This window comes from Eschrichtius robustus, chromosome X (assembly GCF_028021215.1).
Source record: "Eschrichtius robustus isolate mEscRob2 chromosome X, mEscRob2.pri, whole genome shotgun sequence".
In the NCBI taxonomy this organism is placed as follows: domain Eukaryota; kingdom Metazoa; phylum Chordata; class Mammalia; order Artiodactyla; family Eschrichtiidae; genus Eschrichtius; species Eschrichtius robustus.
Window position 1 is genome coordinate 65,689,242 of NC_090845.1, and position 22,891 is coordinate 65,712,132.

The 22,891-nt window shown below is 41.5% G+C and overlaps 1 protein-coding gene across 2 annotated transcripts in view; it reads left to right on the forward strand.

Annotated features, from left to right (window-relative positions):
* The window catches only part of SLC16A2 (solute carrier family 16 member 2), a 118,496-nt gene that overhangs the window by 89,643 nt on the left and 5,962 nt on the right, over positions 1-22,891 (forward strand). The window contains exons 3-5 of one of the 2 annotated variants that reach the window (XM_068533248.1): positions 15,310-15,454; positions 18,691-19,141; positions 20,437-20,580. In XM_068533248.1, coding sequence (XP_068389349.1) covers positions 15,310-15,454; positions 18,691-19,141; positions 20,437-20,580 — 740 coding nt within the window. The remainder of the gene's footprint in view (positions 1-15,309; positions 15,455-18,690; positions 19,142-20,436; positions 20,581-22,891) is intronic. The other variant, XM_068533247.1, reaches the window with a different exon arrangement.

The following is a 22,891-nucleotide window of genomic DNA, read 5'->3' on the forward strand; positions in this document are numbered from 1 at the left end:
ATATCTATCATCCTCCAAAGTCCTCTTCCTATCCACAGGCAACCATTGCTCTTCTTTCTGTCACTACAGATTAGTTTGTATTTTCTAGACTTTTTATATAAATGGAATAAAAAGTAGGTATTTTAAAAATTTGACTTCTTTTACTTACTGCAATTGTTTTGAGATTCATCCAAGTTGTTGCATATATCAATAGTTCATTCCTTTTTATTGCTGAGTACCATTTCTTGGTATGGATATACCACAATGTGTTTATCCATTTACATATTGATGGACATGGGTTGTTTCTAGTTTTTTACTATTACAAATATAGTTGCTATAAATATTCATGTACAGGTCTTGATGTGGGCATATGCTTTCATTTTGGGGGGTTGCTGGGTCATTGTAACTTTATATGTAACCAGTTGAGGAACTTCCAAACTGTTTTCCAAAGTGATTACACCATTTTACAGTCCCAGCAACTATGCAACTGCAACTCAGAGTTTCAGTTGTTCCAAATCCTCACTAACACTTGGTATGGTCAGTTTTAAAAATACTAGATGTTTTAATGGGTGTGTATTGGCATCTCATTAGGTTTTAACTTGCATTTCCCTAATGGCTAATGTTGTTGAGTATTCTTTCATGTATTTGGTTACCACTCATATATCTTCTTTGGTAAAGTGTCAGTTTAAATCTTTTGCCTGTTTTCAGTTGGATTCTTTATTTTCTTGTTTTTGTAAATAAGAAATTATTCTTAAACACTCTGGATATGAGTCCTCCTTTATCAGATATATAATTGGCAAATACTTTCTCCCAGTCTGTAGCTTGTCTTTTAATTCTCTTAAAAGTATATTTGAAGAATAAATTTTAAAATTTTGATGAAGTTAATTTTATGTATTTTTATACTTTGTGCTCTTTGTGCTCTATTTAAGAAATCTTTGCCTAACCCAAGTTCACTATGGTTTTATCCTATGTTTTCTAGAAGTTTTATAGTTTTAGCTCTTACATTTAGGTCTACCATCCATTTTGAGTTAATTTTTGAGTATGGTCTGAGATATTAGTTCAACTTCATTCTTTTCTATGTGGCTATCCAGTTGACCCGGCACCATTTGTTGAAAAATATTATCCTTCCCTATTGAATTTTTTTTAACATTTTTTAATTGAAAATCAACTAGCCATATATGTGTGGGCCCATTTCTGGACTATGTTATGTTCCATTGATCTATATGTCTATCTTATGCCAATGCCATAATATCTTTTTTCGTTGTTGTTTATTTTATTTATTTTATTTTTGGCTGCATCGGGTCTTCATTGCTGAGTGCAGGCTTCCTCTAGTTGTGGCAAGTGGGGGCTACTCTTCATTGTGGTGTGCAGGCTTCTCATTGCGGTGTCTTCTCTTGTTGCTGAGCATGGGCTCTAGGCGCGCGGGCTTCAGTAGTTGTGGCGCGTGGGCTCAGTAGTTGTGGTGCGCAGGCTCAGTAGTTGTGGCACACGGGCTTAGTTGCTCCGTGTCATGTGGGATCTTCCCGGACCAGGGATCGAACCTGTGTCCCTTGCATTGGCAGGCGGATTCTTAACCTCTGCACCACCAGGGAAGCCCCAATACCGTAATGTCTTGATTGCTGTAATTTTATAGTAAGTCTTAAAATCAAGTCATTATAAGTCTTCCAACTTTGTTCTTCAATGTAAAAATTATTTTTGCCATTCTATATCCTTTACATTTACACATAAATTTGAGAATCAGTTTGCCAAATTTTATCAAAAAAAAACCTTGCTGGGGTTTTGATTGGGATTGCATTGTATGTATAAAACAACTTGGGGGAGAATTGATCTGTTAACAATATTGAGTCTTCTGACCTGTGAACAAGATATATCCTTCATTTATTTAGGTCTTCTTTAATTTATCTCATCAACATTTTGTAATTTTCAATGTAGAGATCTTGTACATATTTTCATCAAATTTATCCAGAAGTATTTCAAATTTCGGATGGTATTGTAAATGGTATTTTTATCTCAGTTTTTAATTATTCATTGCTAATATATAGAAATACAATTGGTTTTTGTATGTTGATTTGTACCTTGTGAGCTTATTTAACTCACTTATTCTTGTTGCTTTTTTGTAGTCTTTAATGTTTTCTAGATAGACAATCATGTTGTCTGTAAACAGAGATAGTTGTAAAACTATAAGTAACTCTTATTTATAATCTGTATGTCTTCTATTTCTTCTTCTTGTCTTATTGCACTGGTGAGAACCTCCAATGCAATATTAAACAGAAATAGCAAGTACAGACATCCTTGCCTTGTTCTTAACCTTAGGATGAAAGATTTTAGTCTTTCATTATTAAGTATGATGTTAGCTATAGGTTTTCACTAGTTGCCCTTTATCAGGTTGAGAAAGTCCCCACCTATTACTGGTTTTCTGAGAGTTTTTACCTTGAATGGATATTGAATTTTGTCAAGTGTTTTTCTGTATCTACTGAGATAATTATATGGGATTTTAAAATTTTGTAGTCGTTAATAATCACATACTGCATTGGTTGATTTTTGGATGTTGAACTAACCTTGTATTTCTGGGATAAATATTACTTGGTCGTGATGTTTTATCCTTTTTACATATTGTTTGATTCAATTTGCTAAAATGTTGTTAAGCGTTTTGCAACTGTGTTTATGAGGGACATTCATTTGTAATTTTCTTTTCTTGTGTTGTCTTTATGGTGGTTATGGTATTAAGGTAACACTGGACTCATAGAATGAGTTGGAAAGTATTGCCTCCTATTTTATTTTTTGCAACAGCTTGTGTAACTTTGTTATTATTTCTTCCTTAAATGTTTGTAATTCACCAGTGAAGCCATCTTGGTTACCCCCTCTATGATTCTTGAGGACCCTTTCATTTTTAACACTTTGCAGTTCTAATAAGATGCTCATCATGAATCTTTCTATTTTAGATATATGCATCTCTCTTTCTGTCTCCTTATTTCTTTTCTGTCTCTGCCTCCTGCCTCTTTTCCATACTCTCTATCAGGTGAATGTCTGACAATCAGAGTCTCTAGGTGCTAGCCAACCCCCTCAGAGAAAACTGAGGAAACTGTTTCAATTCGTAGTTCTTCCAAAGCACTGATGGTTTGGGTTCAAGAACCACCTCTAATATACCTTAGCCATTAGAATAGATAACTGACCATTGTCCTAAACCAGTGGTTGCCAAATCAGTGGCCATAAGACATTAAGTAAAGCCCATCATCCCTGAAGGACTGAGGCAGGAGTTAGAAGGACTGCATTTTCAGACTTGACATGGATACTTCTAAGTGAGTCTCTCTGGGCCTCAGTCTGACTATCTGTAAAATTAGGAACTGGATGTCTAGATCTTCCGACTCCAAAAAATGGAAGTAAATAAACAATAGCAGCACAGAGAATGAGGTCAAATAAAGTAATAAGGGGGGGTAATAAGACAACTTACGTTTTCAGTAAGTTCACTTACGTTTTCAGATTATTTGACTTTACAAGTTTTGACACTCAAAAGTAGGTAGCCCATTAAAGTTGGCATGTTTTGAGACAAAGTGTAGAAGGTTAAAAATGGGGTTTGTTTAGATGTTGAATGCTTGGAAAAGAATGTTTTCCAGTATTTCTGTGCCAACCCAGAAAAACACCACCACATTCTAATGAAGAGAAAAAATAAAACACTTCCAGGACAAATATGAAAACACTTTTGGAATTTTAAAATAAAGGCTTGCTACAGATCTGGAGTAGTGTTCTAGACACAGTGGATGGTGAGTAGCTACCAAAGTAAATGGACTTCGATAGGCTGAGAGCTGGAAGAAAGAGCTTCTCAACATAACGTTTATCAAACCATAAAAAAAGTTTTGGAATCAGCTTCCCTGAACAAGATTGTTACATTTATTCACCAAAAAAATAACTACCTAGCACTTAACTCCTAGCACAAGGTTAGAGAAATAGTTAATAAATGAAGCTCAGCTGGAGGTCACTCTCCAATCAGCCACAGAGAGAATGAAAGGCAGGGCTCCTGCCATCTCAGTCCCCAAGGAAGACCAGAGTGTTGCATTTTTCTTCTCTGGAGTGCCCCAGCTGACCGCTGAAGTGCTCTTACTTGCCTCCTTTTAAATGTATTCCACCAGTGCTTTCAGTCATCTTACTAATGTGTGCTGATCAACTGGCTAGACGTGCCAGCATACCATCAGCACAGTCCTGAGCTACCTGCCACCAACCCCACGTGGTCCCCATGCCCTACCTATGCCATTCTGACCATGCTCACTTATCCCATCTAGGTTTAGTCTCTTTACTGTGTTCTGGGGACTCTGAAGAAGGGTGGAGATGGGGCAGAAATGGGAATATTTCTGGCAACAGGGACTCCAGTTAATAGTGACATTTCCTCCACTTAGCGTTGCATAGCAAGCTTCAGAACATGGCTCCTAATCCTATTTGCTAGTCTTTCATCATACTGTTCACCTTGTCATGAAGCAGGGGCTCCTGAATAGAGACATCTCTGCCCTCATATCACCCCCTTTCACCTCTCTCTCTCCTTTACCCTTCCCCAGCTTTGCCCTTTCTTTGGCTTTGCTCCATCGTTCCCTCATTTGAGCTTTTGTTAGTTCCCCACAACAACAGGAATTTGTGAAAGCCTATAATTTTATTTAGAGAGTTTGGCTCTTAGAGTACTCTCTCCCCGCTTTCCAACTCAGAGGGAGAGCTCAGAGAAGTTGGCTTTTGGAAACCAAGGAATGGGGAATCTGGTCTCTCATTTGAGTTCTTTTCTGAGCAGACTCCCTGTACTTCAAAGGCATTAGACTGTGAGCCTGGGTAAGGAGCCAGGGCACTAATTGGGCACTTGAGTGAAAAGACTTTGAATATAAGGAAATTTGAGGGCCAATAGGTCCAGAATGGAGCTGGAAAGGCTGGGGTTCTGCTTTCACACTGCTCAGGCTCAACAGAAGCCCAGCTGGCTATGGGTGCTTAGAGGAGGAAAGGAGGTGGTGTCCAGTGAATATAGACATTGTGTTCACTTCAGGCACAGGTCTTTGGGGGCCAACTCTTTGGGAGTACTTAACTCACCTGAGGGTAGTGGCTGAGGCTAAAGAGAATTCTGGGAATCATTGGGTGAAAGTTGTGGATGGTGGGTTTATACATAGTTAATCCTTAAAGTCCTAGGGCTCTGCTGGACAGAAAGTTTATTAGTCAGAAATTAGACACTTGCTTGGCACTTAGCACAGTTGTGCATTGAAAATAATGCTCTCTGCCTGATGAAAAGTTGTGGGGTGCCATCTCTGATTTTGCCAAGTCTGTTTATAAAGATGGCCCTCTATACCTCCTGTTAAAGTCTACTTTTCACCCTTTGAACTCTCCCACATTCAGCTGTTTCATCAAAATCACTTTGTCATCAGCAGTAGGGAATTAAAAAAATCACTTTGTCTTCCTCATATGAGAACAAGGGTAATATGGGGAACAACAAAAACTCCCCAGCTTTGAGTCCAAGGACTGTCAAGAGTTCTAGAAAACCTCTACCCATGCCTTGTATTTTCCAAAAAAGGAAATTGAGTGCAAGAAAGATAAAGGATAACCAACAACACTCATTTTACCATCAACATGGTTATAATTATCATTATTATTATTATTATCACTATTGGTTCTTTTTTTAAAATATAGTTATAGCTGATTATTTTTCTCTTACAAAATTTCCTCTGATAACCTTTCCTGCTAACAATCGTTCTATTCTTCTTCAGTCATTGATCTAGCTATTAAATTACCTTTCTTTTCCTTAACGTAGCAAATTTTCATTCCCTTGGAATGTCTGACCTCTCTGAAAATCTCTAAATAGAAAATTTTACTGTGGTCTTGAACCATGGGATTTATACATTTTACTGCCCTGTTTAAAAAAGTGTTCCTTATTCTACTGTGAGATCCTTGAAGGCAAAGACCATATGTCACTCATTTAGCATCCTCAGTGCCTGTGGGATAGCTGTGTATTTGGGCCAGAAAGGATGTTAAATAACTGTTAAATAAATGACTATCATATATGGATGGCTTCATTTTTTAAAAATGTACATTTAGTGTCAAAAACTATATCAAGGTACTTTTCCCTATTCCTCCCATGAAGTATGGCTAAAAACACTGGCCATTATATAAAGCAAATATAAGAAGACTAAAAGGTAGAGAGAAGAAAGTTGATGGACTAGGTATCTCAGGACACAAGGAACAACACAGTGGTAAATTACCTGGGTTTTCTTTTTGCCTCATATATCTTACACCTGGAGCTGAAGAAGCTTGCAACCCAGAAATGCCAACAGAAACAAATAAAATGAGCATTGAGAAAAGCCTGATTTCTCTAACCAAAAGACCAAGAAAGGAGGAGCCTAGCAAGACAGAAAACTTTTAGACAATAACCACTCTACTCCAGCCAAACACCATGGGGGAAAATGCATACCTTCTGACCTTTACCAACAAAGGCCTCATAAGGAACCTTGACTTATATACTCACCCAGTTATAACAAGGTGCCCCAATCTGTCCACCTACCATTCCAAGGTAGCATTAGAGAAAACTGAGTAGGGAGCCAGGAATGTCATCCTCTCAGTTGTAACAAGGCCTATTCTTCGTCCGTTGTTTCAGTGGAGACCATGCAGGGAACCTGGACGCTCACCCTTGCCAGTCTGTAACTTCCGGCTGTCCTCCCATTCCTGAAGAGGTGCCAAGGTGGTGTCAGTGAAGGCCAAGTAGGAAGCTAGGACTTTTAGCAGCATTCAGTACAGTATCAGTTGAAGCAACGTGGAGAATAGTAACGAGAGACTCTTACCTCTCCCAACCAGTTAAGTATCAGAGGAAGACCAGTGGGGATCTTGAACACCAACCCCTGCTCAGCAAAACAAGGCACCCATCCTCCCCAGGGTGTCCATGGAGGCTAAGCAGGGAACCTGGACTTCCATCCCCATCTCTTCCACCCCATCTAGAAAAAAATGTGGTGGTACCTTGCTGGCACAGTGTCATAGTAGGCCTACTAAAACACAAGATTTTAATAAGATACAGAGTCTCATAACATAATATCCAAAATGTCCCAGGTAAAATAGAAAAACCACTTGTCACACCAAAGACTAGGAAAATCTCAACTTCCACGAGAAAAGACTACGTGTTGTTTTCAATGAGAAAACACCAAGATGACACAGATATTGAAATTATTTGACAAGGATTTTAAAGCAGCCACTATAAAAACGCTTCGATGAGCAATTACAATCATACTTGAGACAAATGAAAAAATAGAGTCTCAGCAAATAAATAGAAAATACAAAGAAGAAACAATGGAAATTTTAGAACTAAAAAATACAACAACTGAAATAATAATAATTTTAAAAACCTCACTGGATGCGTTCCATTAAATAATGGAGAGGGCAGAGGAAAGAAGTAGTAAGCTTGAAGACAGAACAATAGAAATTATACAATCTGAACAACAGGGGGAAAATAAATTTTTAAAAAATGAACAGAGCCTCAGAGAACTGTGGTGCTATAACAAAAGATGTAATATTCCTGTCATCAGAGGAGTCCTGAATGGAGAAGAGAAAGAAGGTGGGGCTGAAAAATTACTCAGAGAAATAACGGTTGAAAAATTCCCAAATTTGGCAAAAGAAAAATCTACAGTATTAAGAAGCTGAGTGAACCCCAAAGAGGGTGAACTCAAAGAAATTTATGCCAAAACACATCACAAACTTCTGAAATATAAACACACACACACACACACACACACACATCTTGAAAAAATTGAGAGAGAAATGACGCCTTAATTAAGGGGAAAAACATTCAAATGATAGTGGATTTCTCATCAAAAACCAGAGGGTAGAAGGAAGAAGTGGCAAAACATTCTTCAAGTGCTGAAAGAATAAACTGTCAATCCAGAATTGCAGATCCGGTGAAACTATCCTTCAGGAATGAAGGGGGAAATCAAGGCATTTTCAAATGAAGGAAAAATAGGAGAATTTGTCACCAGCAGACCTACCCTAAAAGAAGGGCCAAAGGAATTCTCTAAACAAAAAGGAAACAATAGAAGAAGGAATATTGGATCATCAAGAAGGAAGAACAACGAAAAGAGTAAAATTATGGGTAAATACAATAGAGTTTCCTTCTCCTCTTGGATTTTCTAAATTATGTTTAACAGTTGAAGCAAAAATTATAATGATTCCTGATGTGGTTTCAATGTATATAGAGGAAATATTTAAGAAAATTATATTATAAACGGAGGATAGTGAAAGGACATGAGGGAGTTTAGGTTTTTACACTCCACTCAAACTAGTGAAATGTCAACATCAGTAAACTATGATGTAATAGCTAGAGCAACCACTAAAAAAGGTATACAAAGGGATACACTCAAAGCGCTATAAGTAAATCAAAGTGGAATTCTAAAAAGTGTTAAGGGAGCCTACAGGCAAGCAGAGAAAAAGAAAGTAGAGGAAGGAAAAACAGAGGGAACAAACAGGAAACAAAAATAAAATGACCCTAACATGTCAATGATTACTTCCTTGCAAATGATCTAAATACATCAATTAAAAGACAGAGATTGGCAGGGAAAAAAAAATACCCCAACTATAAGCTGTCTACAAGAAACTTACTTCAAATATATATCTCCAGGGAATTATGCTGGGTGAGAAAAAGCCAATTTCAAAAAGTCATGCACTATACGACTCAATTTCTATAACTTTCTTAAAATAATATTATAGAGATGGAAAACAAATTAGTGGTTGCCAAGAGTTAGGGATGGTGGGGGAGTGGACTGGGTGTGACTATGAAAGAGTAGCACAAAGGAGATCTTTATGGTGATGGAATAGTCCTGTATCTTGATTGCAGTGGTGGTTACACAAATCTACACATGTGATAAAATGATATAGAACTATACACACATACTGTACCAACGTCAATTTCCTGGTTTTGATATTATAGTATAGTTATATACGATGTAACCATTGGGGGAAACTGGGTGAAGTGTTCGTGGGATTTCTCTGGATTATCTTGGCTATTTCCTGTGAATCTATAATTGTTTCAAAAGTTGAAAAAAACTCAGATTAATTTTTTAAAATCTATATTTTAAAAACTACTGATAATAGCATACTAAATGGTGAGAAAATTGCAGCTTTCCCACTAAGATCAGGTTCAAGACAAGGCTGTCCCTTCTCACCACTCCTTTTCAACATTGTAGTGGAAGTTCTAGCTAATATAATAATACAAGAAAAAGAAATAACAAGTATACAGGCTGGAAAGGAAGACATAAAACTGTCTTTGTTCACAGATGACATGATCATCTATGTAGACAATCTGAAAAAAATGACAAAAAACTCTGGAACTTAAAAGCAATTACAGCAAAGTTTCAGGATACAAGGTTAATATACAAAAGTGAATCGCTTTCCTATAAACCAGCAATGAACAAGAGGAATTTGAAATTTTAAAAATGAATGCCATTTACATTAGCACCCCCAAAAATGAAATACTTATGTATAAACCTAACAAAATATGTACAAATTTATATGAGGAAAACTACAAAATTTTGATGAACTAAAATTCAAAGAACTAAATAAATGGAGATATTCTATGTTCATGCACAGGAAGACTCAATATTGTCAGGATGTCAGTTCTTCCCAACTTGATGTATAGATTCAATGCAATCCCAATCAAAATCTCAGCAATTTATTTTGTGGATATTGATAAACTGATTCTAAAGTTTACATGGAGAAGCAAAAGACCCCAAATAGCCAACACAGTATTGGAAGAGATGAACAAAGTTGGAGAACTGTCACTACTTGACCTCAAGACTTACTATGAAGCTACAGTATTCAAGACAGTGTGGTATTGGTGAAAGAATAGACAAATAGATCAGTGGAACAGAATAGAAAGCCCAGAAATAGATCCACATAAATATAGCCAACTGATCTTTGACAAGAAGCAAAGACCATACAATGGAGCAAAGATAATCTTTTCAACAAATGGTGCTGGAACAACTGGACATCCACACGCAAAAAAATGAATCTAGACACAGACCTTACATCCTTATCAAAAATTAACTCAGAATGGATCACAGACCTAAATATAAAACACAAAACTTTAAAACTCCTAGAAAATAACTTAGGAAAACTTGGGTATGATTATGACTTTTTAGATACAAGACCAAAGTCACAATCCAAGAAAGAAATAATTGATAAGTTGGATTTCATTAAAATTAAAAACTTCTGCTCTGCAGAAGACAATATCAAGAGAATGAGAAGATAAGCCACAGACTGGGAGAAAATATTCACAAAAGACATATCTGATAAAGGACTGTTATCCAAAATGTACAAAGAATTCCTTAAACTCAACAATGAGAAAATGAACAACCCAGTTGAAAAATGGGCCAAAGACCTTAACAGACACCTCATCAAAGAAAATATATAGATGACAAATAAGCATATGGAAAGATACACAACACCATATGCCATCAGGGAAATACAAATGAAAACAACAGTGAGATATCACTACATACTTATTAGAATGACCAAAATCTGGAACACCGACACCACCAAATGCTGGCAAGGACGTAGAGCAACAAGAACTCTCACTCATTACTGTTGGGAATGCAAAATGGTACAGCCACTTTGGAAGAAAGTTTGGCAATTTCTTACAAAACTAAACGTACAATTTAGCAATCATGCTCCTTAGTGTTTAACCAAATGAATCAAGAACTTACGTCCACACAAAAGTTTGCACACAGATATTTATAGCAGCTTTATTCATAATTACCAAAATGTGGAAGCAAACAAGATGTCCTTCAGTAGGTGAGTTAGTAAATAAACTGTGGTACATCCAGACAATGGAATATTATTCAGTGCTGAAAAAAAAGAGCTTTCAAGTCATGAAAATATACATGGGGGAAGCTTAAATGCATATTACTAAGCGAAAGGAGCCAATCTGAAAAGACTACATACTGTATGATTCCAACTATATAACATTGTGGAAAAGGCAAAACTAGGGAGACAGTAAAAAGATCAGTGGTTGCCAGAGGTTGGGAGGGGAGGAGGAATGAATAGGTGGAGCATGGTATTTTTAAGGCAGTGAAAATATTCTGTATGATACCATAATGATGAATACATGTCATTAACATAAAAAGCTATATCCAATATAATTTAAATTTTCTTTGACTGTGCAAAAGATACTTTCAAGCCCAATCATCAGCTTTCATTGTATTTTAGAAACTCAGAAGGACCAAATAATGGTGAGTTGTAGTTGATAAAATGACAGTAAGATAATTTACTGAATTTAAGTATTTTTTCATTTTTGATAATACGCTTGAACTAATTCTTTTGAAAATCCAACCAGAATAAAAATACATACATCATAAATGAGATTTCCCACTGGCACTTCCTGCTTCCCTGCCCCCTCTTCTTTTTTTTATAACAGATTTATTGAGGTATAATTTACATATGGTAATATTCACCCTTTTTATATGCTCAGTTCTATGAATTTTGACAAAAGAATATCACCACTTACAGTCAAAATATGTAACATTTCATTACTCCGAAAAGTTCCCTCATGCTCATCTACAATGAGTCATTTCCCCTCACCCTTCCTCCTGGCATGCACTGATCTGTTTGACCCCACAGTTTTGCCTTTTCAGAATTACATATAAATGGAATCATTTGTGTCTGGCTTCTTTTCACTTAGCACAATGCCTTTGAGAATTGTCCAAGTTGTTGCCTGTATCAATAGTTCATTCCTATTTATTGCAGAGTTGTATCCCATTGTCTTAATGTATATCCACGTATTTATCCATTCACTAGTTGAAGTACAATTTGAGTTATTGCCACGTTTTGGCAGTTACGAAAAATCTGCAAAAACATCTAGGTACAGGTTTTTGTATGAATATAATTTTTCATTTATCTTGGGTAAATACCCAGGAGAATGATTTTAGGGTCATATGGTAATTGTATGTTTAACTTTTTTTTAAATTTATTTTTGGCCGCATTGGGTCTTAGTTGTGGCACGTGGGATCTTCGTTGAGGCAGGCGGGCTCTTCATTGTGGCGTGCGGGTTTCTCTCTAGTTGTGGCGTGCAGGTTTTCTCTTCTCTAGTTGTGGCACACAGGCTCCAGGGTGCATGGGCTCTGTAGTTGTGGCACATGGGTTCCAGAGTATGTGGGCTCTGTAGTTTGCGGCACCCGGGCTCTAGTTGAGGTGTGTGAGCTCAGTAGTTGTGGCATGCAGGCTTAGTTGCTCCTCGGCATGTGGGATCTTAGTGCCCTAACCAGGGATAGAACCTGCGTCTCCTGCATTGTAAGGTGAATTCTTTACCACTGGAGCACCAGGGAAGTCCCCCAGTATGTTTAACTTTTAAGAAGCCGCCAAACTGTTTTCCAAAGCAGGTATATCATTTTGCATTCCCATCAACAGTGTATGAGATTTCCAGTTCCTCTATATCCTCACCAGTACTAGGTATTGTCATTTAAAAAAAAAAAAGCCTTTTTAGTGGTTGTATAGGGGTATCTCGTTGTGGTTTTAATAAGGATTTCTTGAATGATTAATGATATTGAGCATCTTTTCATGTGCTCAGTTGCCATTCACGTCCTGTGTTTGTGTGTAAAATGTCTGTTCAAATCTTTTGCCCGTATTTTAAATTGGACTGTTTGCTGTCTTATTGAGTTGTGAGAGTCAACTCACACTTGTACTCTGGATACCAGTCTTTTATCAATGTGTGTATTGTAAATACTTTTCCCAATCTGTGGTTTGCCCTTTCATTTTCATAACAGTATTTTTCAAAGAACAGAAGTTTTACACTTTGATGAAGTCTAATGTATCAATTTTTTAATGGATCACACTTTTGGTAATTATCTATGAAATCTTTGCCTAACTAAAGGTCAAAAAGATTTTCTCCTATACTTTCTTCTAGAAGTTTTAAGTTTTACATTTGAGCCTATGATCCATTTGTATTAATTTTTATGTACGGTGTGACTATTGGTATTTATAAAGCTCTCATACATATGATCACATCTGATAATCTTTAGGTTAAAAAAAAACTTTGGGGAAGGCACATGGAGAATTTTAATCCCCATTTTACAGATGAGAAGTCGGAGGATTAGAGAAGTGCTGTGTGATTTGCTCAAGGCCCCATAGCTGATAAGAGATGAAATTGAAAGGTATAAGGTAAAATTGTGATGAGAGTTCGGGTCTCCTGTGGTCTCAGGCCAGTACTGTTGGAGCCAGCCAGCTAAGACTCAGGATGGCACCCACAGCAAAGCAAAGATTGCCAGTGGAGATCTGAGCAACCTATTAGGCACTGAGGAAAGAGACTCAGACAGTGGACTAGTCTAACCTCAGACTGCACTCCTCTGGCCCATTTGGGGCTCCACAATTGAAGAGAGCCAGAAGCTGGCCTGGCATCCTGTTCAGGTGACACTCAATGAATACTTTCTGATGATGATGATGAAGACTAGGAACGTGTTAAGAGGGGAGCTCTCAAAGTAATACAGATTTAGAAATTAAAGCTAAGAAGAAATATTAACGAAACTAAGAATTGTTTAGCCTAGAAAACAGAGGCCCACGATGAAACTTGATACAGCCTTCAAACAAAAAAAGCTTGGGCTTTCTTTCCGAGGACTGAGCAAGGGGAAATGGGCTGGAAGAATCCAAGTGAAAGGGCAAATTTCTTCCTCCCTGTTGAGGATTGTTACAGACACTTAAGAGCCTTTATAAACAGAATAAACTCTTCTTATTTGAGTTTGGAGTCAGGGATTTGCCAAACATGGGCTCTTATGAAGGATTTCAGCATGAGAGTTACATGACCCTCTTGCATAGTGTCCTTATAAATCTTTGGGTGTCTCCTGAACCTGCCCTGTGTTCCTGTACAATTCCAGGAGCCCTTTGTCTGTGGTCTTCCCTACTCATTAGTCTTAGCACCTTCACAGGACTGTTCCAATGACCAAGAGAAGTCTTACCTAAGCTCCTGAAGGCTTAATTAATTCTCATGTTCCTTGGCACTAAAGCCAAGTAGCCCAATGCCTAAGGCTATAAATCTGGCTTAGCATCCCTGGAAGGAAGCTTGAATTGTTGGCTAGTCCAAATCTGACCACAGTGCTTGAATCCCCTGTTTTATATCTACCTCTGCTTGCACACCTCCAATGATGGGAAGCTTCATTCATCCCAGTAAGAGATATAATACAATGAAAGTTGGACTAGAAATAAGGAGAGTTAGGGTTGAGTCCCAGCTCTGCCACTTAACTTGCTGTGTGATCTTTGGCAAGTCCCTTCACATTTCTGGACCTGTTTCTTTATCAGTAAAACGGTTGTAGAGGAATCTCTTTGTTTTAGTTTGTGTTTGTTTAACTGCTATAACAAATGGCCCTAGAAAATTCAGTAGCTTAAAGGACAAGACGTTTCTTTACTTCTTATGTAACATTCAGGGCAGGGGTTCCAGACTGGAGAGAGAGGGGGAACTTCACTCCATTCAGAGACCCAGACAGAACTGATGGCAGTTCTGCCAGTCTTAATACATGGCTTCCAGGGCTTCCCTGGTGGCGCAGTGGTTGAGAGTCTGCCTGCCAATGCAGGGGACACGGGTTCGAGCCCTGGTCTGGGAAGATCCCACATGCCGCAGAGCAACTAGGCCCGTGAGCCACAACTACTGAGCCTGCGCGTCTGGAGCCTGTGCTCCGCAACAAAACAGGCCGCGATAATGAGAGGCCCGCTCACCGCGATGAAGAGTGGCCCCCACTTGCAGCAACTAGAGAAAGCCCTCGCACAGAAACGAAGACCCAACACAGCCATAAATAAATAAATAAATAAATAAATAAATAATAAACCCAAAGTTTAAAAACAAAAAAAAAACAACAGAATGATTCGTAATTAAAAAAAAAAAAATACATGGCTTCCAAGGTCACTCTGCCGTTATAGCTCCCAAGTAAGCAGAAACATCATGGTAGTCTTTTTATGGTCCAGGTCTGGAAGTCGTATTTGTCTTTTTTACCCACATGCTATTGGTCAGAATTCAGTCACGTGGTCAAGCCAAACAGCTGAACAGGCTAAGAAATGTAGTGTAGCTGTGTGGTAGCTAGCTAGAAGTCTCTATCACAGACTTGATCTCTAAAGGCTCCCTGCCCCAGCTTTGAAGTTCTGGGTATGCTTATGAACTAGACTCCTGGTTCTCACATTGCTTTGTTACAGGCACTTTGAAAATTGCCTAACCTCACTGGCCATCAGGGACTAGCAAGCTGGCAGTGCAGACCAAGGCAATGCCCCCAGTGAAAGGCCAGAGAAGATCTGAGATACCAGCCGCACCACCAGGTAACACATTAAACTAAGGTGTCTTTGTGCTTCTTTTCTCTGCAGCATGGGTAGGAGCCCTCTCAATGGGCATGATCTTCTTCTGTTCTCCCATTGTGAGTATATTCACTGATCGATTGGGCTGCCGAATCACAGCAACTGCAGGGGCTGCCGTCGCTTTCATTGGCCTCCATACCAGCTCCTTCACCAGGTAAGGCTAGGAGTTGCTGACAATTTGCCCAAGGCTGAGGGTTGGCTTCTTTCTGGGCCTCAACTAGACACTCTTCTCATTGCAGAATCCCCTGTGGCCCTTTCCATGTAGGGTCCTCAAGACCCTGTTCCCAGGAACTATTGTCCAATGGGACTCATCTTGGTAGGGTCCCCAGGACACATTGGTAGGGAATATACCCAAAGAGGACCCAAGAGTTCCAAAGTGGTGGGAGGAGCCTGAGCTTGGGCATTCATACTGCTGGGCCCAAGTCAAGTTTTGGCCACTGAATGGCAATGGAACAATTCATGAGTACCATTCCCCTCTTTGAGCCTCAATTTTTATACTGTAACATGAGGAGATTAGATCAGGTCTTTTCAGGTGTCTTCCAGCTCTGCCATTCTATTTCCCTTCAATATGCCACACATCTCATGACCTCAACTGCCCTCCTGGAAATGAACTTCTGGAGTAAGCCCATGTGAACACCTACCATTACAGGATTCCTAAGGTAATCTTATGCTGAAAAAGAGGTCAGCTGAGCCCAAGGCTGTTTAGCATTTCTGGTCCTTTTCCATTTCTGGATAGCAATGTATGGATGATTTGGAACAGATAAAGATTCATGTCTTGGGTGTGAGAAGGGATGTTTAGCAGCCTCCCTCACTGAGATACAGACCCAGTACCCAGCTACCCGACTAGGCCTAAGCTAGGCAAACTCAAACTCTGGTCCCATAGGTCCCACTGGCAGAAACTGGTAGTGTCGGTCAAGGAGCAGGCTACAAGTTCATTTTCTGCTTTCTTTCTGCCAGCTCTCCAGAAGCATGTCTGTAGGGGAGGAGAGAAGTAAAAACCCTCCACCACAGCCTGAGGAATATGGGATTCCTAAAGAACTCCAATGACTTTCTGCCAAAGACACTTTGGGAGTTATGGTACCTCCTACTTCCAATCTGCCTGGGCTGGTGTAGGAGAATGCCAGCCTGGAGACATGGCTAGCTTATCAGAGACTTGCTTTCTGAGCTTGGCTCCCCAGAGAAGGACCGTGGTTATGCTCTCCAGGCCTAAGGTTCCACTCACAGCAGAGAATGATAACTGTGTTCTGCTACAACTGGGCCTTGTGAGGTTGAGCCAGCTTTCTTTATGACTTGAGCATTTCCGGCTGCCCAGCCCACCCTCCAGCAGCGCTTGGATCTGGCCTGCAATGGTTTCTTGGCTTGGTCCCATCCAACTGGGACAGAGGCAGGGAAAACCATATCCTGTCTGTAATCTGCTCAGTCCTCCCAGGGCAGCAGCTCCAAACCCTTTCAGGACCCCTCTGGTGGTCGGCCTCATTTGCCCTCAGCAAGCTCGTGTCTGGCTCCTTGTGGGAAGGAGCTAGGCCTCAGAAGCAGCTCCAGTCTCAGAGCTACACAGCAGAGGCCTGTTTTTTAAGGCCAAGCAGAGCAAAGTGTAAACAAATTAGCAACATACGGATCCCATTTTCCTTCCAGTCCACATGAGCTCAGTTACAGGAGGGGAAGGAGCTCAGATGTGCTTTCTCCTGGCATTCTTCTTTAGGCACATTGGAGTAGGCGTTCTGTTCTCCAGCCCCTAAGCTCCTCCCCCACCCCCTTTGCCCTTTCTGTAAGAACATCTTCAAAGCCAAGAAACTTTCTGGATGGCTTCATATCCAGTGGAAAAAATGGTTCTGCTTGTGGCTAGAACTCCAAGTCATCTTTCCTGTTGCTTGAATCAGGGCTCTGAGTTCCTTTGGATGGTGTGAGGTGGGGCAAAGTTCAGGCAGGGGTGGGGAGGCCTTGGCAAGCCTGCTCAGGGGCCTCCTGCCTTTGGGCCCAGCTAGAAATAGATCCACCACACAGCTCCCTGAACTGAATCCCATGCTTTGCTCCCACTGGCCCCCTCCCTGAGGGTCTCCCTCAGACCTTCATAACTCCTCTCCCTTAGACAAGGCCCCCAGCCCAGATCAATCCCAAATGGTACTTAGACTCTAACAGGAGGAAGCCCCAAGGAATCTGACAGAAGAGGAGCAGTTGGCTTAGCTATGTGTTCTAAGTAGAGGCAAGCCTTTTGAAACCAAAGCCCTTGCTCATATCCAATGAATGCAAGCAGATAGAAAGAAATGATGATGATAGCTGTCTTGGAATCATGAGTACTAGCACCACTTCATCTCTGCAGCATAGGTCCAGTCCTTTAGAATGAGGACTGGATCTATCTATGGAGAGGAACTGCCCAACCGTGGAAAGTATTAGGTTATTACGTGGTCAGATAAGAAATATTGCAAAATATGTGGAGGCATCAAAAAGAAAACAAAGTTTTTCACTAGTTTGTGCCAGTATCATCTGAGGGCAAATGGCCAGCCAAGCTGACCTTCCCATGGCCTTTTCCCTTCTGATACTTTTCCTTCTGTTATAGAAGTTTATAGTCAAAGCAGGGCCTAAGGGTTTTAAGCCAGAGCCTCTCTTACTTGGCCAGGCTCACAACTTCTTTGAGTTTCCAGTTCCCATCAAGCAGCCAAGCTACTCTGGGAAGCTAGTCCATATCATGTCCAGCAACAGGAGCCAGGCTTTGGAAGTTATAGAAACTCCTTACCTTAGGATCCCCATGGAAATTATCTGGGGCCTGGAGTAAAGGGTCTTGGGACATCCAAACCGTGGGCATGGTTGGGGAGGGGGTGTCTCTCAGAACACCACCAACCATTCTGTGAAATATTAAGGGCCCTGAGCATGAAGAAAGACACTGAAGAGTCTTATGGAGGGTCTCAACGTTCTAGAATCTTGGCTCCTTGCAGAACTTTCTTGTTACTTGGGATAAAGCTTTGGTTACCAGCCCAACCATGGTGTCTCGGTGAGCAGTAGGTGTAACTATTCTTTCTAAGGCACTGACTTACTCTTTGTAGCCCCTCATCCAGACTTTGCATAGGCTAGTTTCGGCTTTCTTTTGAACAGTCCTCTCTGATGGAGTACTATGATTCAAACTAGAGTCACACAGACTTAGATTCAAGTCCAAGCTTTGCTGATCCCCAGTTATGCTACCTTGGGTAAATTACTTTACTTCTCTGAGCCTCTGTCTCCCCATCTACAAAATGGGGATCAGAAGGTCCTATTCCTTGTCTGTTCTGAGGGTCAGTAGTAACTGGGGCCGTGGGTTAAGGGTGGGGGTATGCAGATCTCAGGAGGGTGAGGGGGGAAGGGCAGGTGGATTGCTGGTCAGGCTTCTGAGGATAGCTCTTGGTGTCTCTCCCACAGCTCACTAAGCCTGCGTTACTTCACCTACGGGATTCTCTTTGGTTGTGGCTGTTCCTTCGCCTTTCAGCCATCTCTCGTCATCCTGGGCCATTACTTCCAACGCCGTCTGGGTCTGGCCAATGGTGTGGTGTCTGCTGGGAGTAGCATCTTCTCCATATCCTTCCCCCTCCTCATCAAAACGCTGGGGGCTAAGATCAAGCTCGCCCAAACCTTCCAGGTGCTGAGTACCTTTATGTTTATTCTTACGCTGCTTTCACTCACCTACCGACCCCTCCTGCCCAGCTCGCAGGACACCCCAAGCAAGAGAGGTGTCCACACCCTGTGCCAACGCTTTCTGGCTCAGCTCAGGAAGTACTTCAACATGCGAGTGTTCCGCCAACGTACCTACCGCATCTGGGCCTTCGGGATCGCTGCTGCTGCCCTTGGCTACTTCGTTCCCTATGTACACTTGGTGAGGAATACCAGGGTGGGTCCACCCTACCTGACCCCAAGACGTTGCCCTTAACCTGCCTGAAGTCCAGAGGGTAGGAGCAGAAGACATTGAAAGGGCAGACCTGGAACCTTTGGAGAAAGACAAAACAGTGGTTGGAGAGACCCAGAGTAGGAAAGAGCACAGGCTGAGGGAAGACCTCAATGGGAAATGGGGGAAGTTCCTCAGGGGGAGGCCTATGCCTATGGTTTCCCACACTGATAAATCTAGATGGATTTTCAGGAGAAGATAAGCATCACCGGGATACAGGAGGCTGCCCCAGATGACCCAATGATAGGGTTTTCTTTTCTTTCTTTTTTTTTTTTTTAATTTATTTAGCAGTGCTGGATCTTCGTTGCAGTGCCTGGTCTCTTCGTTGCGGCGTGTGGGCTTCTCTAGTTGCAGTGCATGGGCTCAGTGGTTGCAGTGCTTGGGCTCTCTAGTTGCAGCATGCAGGCTCTAGAGCACGCGGGCTCAGTAGTTGCAGCACGCCAGCTTAGTTGTGGTATGTAGGATCTTAGTTCCCCGGCCAGGGATCACCAGGCCCCCTGCCATGGGAGCACGGAGTCTTAACCACTGACCACCAGGGAAGTCCCTCAATGATAGAGTTTTCTAAGAGTGTGTCTTATGGAATGCTAGTCTTTGGGGTCAAGTAATTTTGTTTAAGAAATAACATATACTAGATTTCTCTAGCTTCATAATATGTAACAATCTTTTAAAGGTACCAAAGATCCTGCTGTAAAGAAATCAATTCAGCTTTGTTTAACCACCATACACCCAACTTACATGGACACAGATTTGTCGGTTGTAGTCCAGTGTTATCTTCCACAGACCTTGTGTTTCTTAAAGCACACTTTTGGAATATTACCTGGAAGTTAGTGGATCCTTCTCCCTTGGTGACCTGCTGTTACCCCAGGCTGTCAGTTCTGGGTCAGGGAATGAGGAGATAATAGGGGAACCCTTGGACTTTTTTCAGTTGTTAAGGCTGTATTCTGTCCTGCCAGGGCTTGGAAGGGGCTTAGAGACACCCACTGCCCTCAGCTGTTGCTCAGAAACCGAGAATCCAGAGAGCCAGGGGATATGCAGCCTTTTAAGCTGTTAGAAACAGCCAGAGAGCTTGTTCTGGAGCTAAGGCTATAAGGGAGGTTGCTGCAGGAGAAGGAACTCTTGCCATGGTCCAGGGAAGTAAGCAGTAGAGGGTTCTGGGTATGCCAACAATTAACCAGCCTTCTCTTCTTCTTCCTCTTATCCCGGGGGCCTGGTGCTATGCTTTTCAGATGAAGTATGTGGAAGAGGAATTCTTGGAAATCAAGCAGACCTGGGTGCTCTTGGTGTGTATTGGAGCTACCTCAGGCCTTGGGCGCCTTGTGTCAGGCCGTGTCAGTGACTCCATTCCTGGACTTAAGAAGATCTACTTGCAGGTGAGTGTGACCACCCTGTCTACTGTGGGGAGAACAGCCTGCCACAGATGCTAGGTTATCTCCAGCCTTTGGGATACAGTGGTAGGATGTGTAACTGCTGTGGCCTGGGCCCCAGCTCTGACACCAGCTTGCTGTGTGACATGGGAAAGTCAATCAAATTCTCTAAGCCTCCGTTTCCCTTGCTTTCAAGTGAAGATCATCATCCTTGTTCTGCCTCCTTCATCAAAATGGAGTGAGGATGTAGTGAAAGCTGTCAGTGTAGATGGAACCTCTAAGAACACTTTCAAAGAAAATGTTTATTAATAAAGGCTCTCCCATCTGAAAGAGGGAAACTGAAGCCAGGAGTTAGATGCTGCCCCCATTGAAGACTGAACTCATTGCTACCTTATACTCTCTTGGAGGGTCTTGAGCATCTGCAGTACTCTGTGGCCCAGTGTCTCTCTCCTCTAGGCCCAGACCCATCACTTCTTATACCTCCAGAGCTACTTGGTACCAAACACTGGCTCTCAAATGCTATCCTCTTGACGGGCACAAAAAAATTGCCAGAAAAGGCCAGACCTCACTTGCCCTCTCTACACCTCACTTTCCTCTTTCATGCAATGAGAATAATCCTTGCCTTTCCTATCTCACCTTGCAGGTGAGAATCAAAAGGAATACAGGTGTGACCAGGCTTTGAGAAGTAAAAAGTGTTATAGCCATGCAAAGTTTTAATCCTTCTCACAGTGACACAGGTAGCCTCATATTGTGGGCAGTACCCATGTGGATGCTCGAGAGGCCACTTTTTGTGTGACCTGGGCTCTGGTCTGGCTTGAATACAGACTACTGCTCAAGCTGTCTGTCTTTGTCTACTGGGCAACAATATTGTCTTTCGGACCTGGCTCATGCTTTTTGCTACAGCAGCTGGGTTTACCAGAAGGTGCCCAAGTGTGGAACCCTGTGAAGGGGTAACAGCAGCCCCAGAAAACATGTGGGTCACAAATAGTCCATCAGGAAGGTGGTCGAGTTCTGACTATCCTGGAGAAGTCCTAGAAGAACTTCCAAGGGGCCCTGACTATACACACAGCAGGGATTTCTCTGTCTTCTGATAGCCCCAAGTGTTTTCCTAAATACCCTCGTATGTCTTGGATGAGGATATGATTAAGGTTTCCTGTTGTGTTTAACTTTGTGTTAGATTTGCAAGAGCTAGTGAATCTGCTTTGTCAGAGCTCAGGGTGCCATTATGGTCCATCCAGTCCAACCTCTCATTACACTGATGGAGAAATTGAGGGAAAGACTCAGACAGTCATGGCAGAGCTGAACTCCTATGTAGCACTCTTCTCATATTCCACTTTACACTAAGTGATGGATGGTAGAACCAAGTCCCAGACGTGATAAGTGACTAGACCAAGGTCAAACCAAAAGGCTGTGATTGAGATAAACCAATTATAAAATTTTAAATTCCTGTGCCAATATCAGCAAGACCTTACCTGGGTGGCTTTTTGCATAGGACTGTGTGTGGCTTTCCCAGCCTCTTCCACATGGCACCCCTGTGGGTCTTCCCTGTCAATATCAGCAACTCCAAGATGCCAAAGAGTGCTGGAGATCAGGGTAAGCTAGTATTGGGCCAGGGCTTTATCTTGAGGAAAAGCAGCAGCCCTTGCCTAGCCATATAGCTCATTTCTCACTGCAGTGCCTAGGAGAGAGGTAGGGCCCAAGCAGTTTTTGCTTTGTATTGTGTAGAGGGATTTCCAAGAGAGGCAGAGGCATTAGCTAGTCAGAAGGAGAACTAGGCTTATGGCCCAGTGCTTCTGCTGACCATTTCCCCTACCCACCCAACAATCTCTCCCCTTTTCCACTCTTACTTGACCCAGTTTTACCACTTAGAACAATATAAAATAATCTTGGAACTTTTTAGCTGAAACATATCTTCATCAACTTGTAGTCCAAATCCTCCATTTTACAAACTGAGGAACTGAGGCCCAGAGAGGGAAAGTGATTTGTTCAAACTCATTGTGCTGGTAAGTGTCTCAGGCTGAGAGCACAGAACAATGAATGAACTTCTCTCTCTTGAGCTACTCAAGATACTCCATCACGAGAATTTGCCTCCCTTTCTCCCCGGGTCAGATGCAGGAGTACTGGTCTGGGAGAGAAAAGGAGTGTACACAGCTTCAGGTTCTGAAGAGCCATCCACTAGACTTTGTGGTTCCTACTACTGACAAAGACAGGCACATGTGTCTGGTGTCAAGCCCCTGGACAGTCTGTTGGTAAGGAAATGGTGACAACCTGCAGGACAACCTCATTTTGGGCCAATTCTTGAGGCCTGATTCTCAGT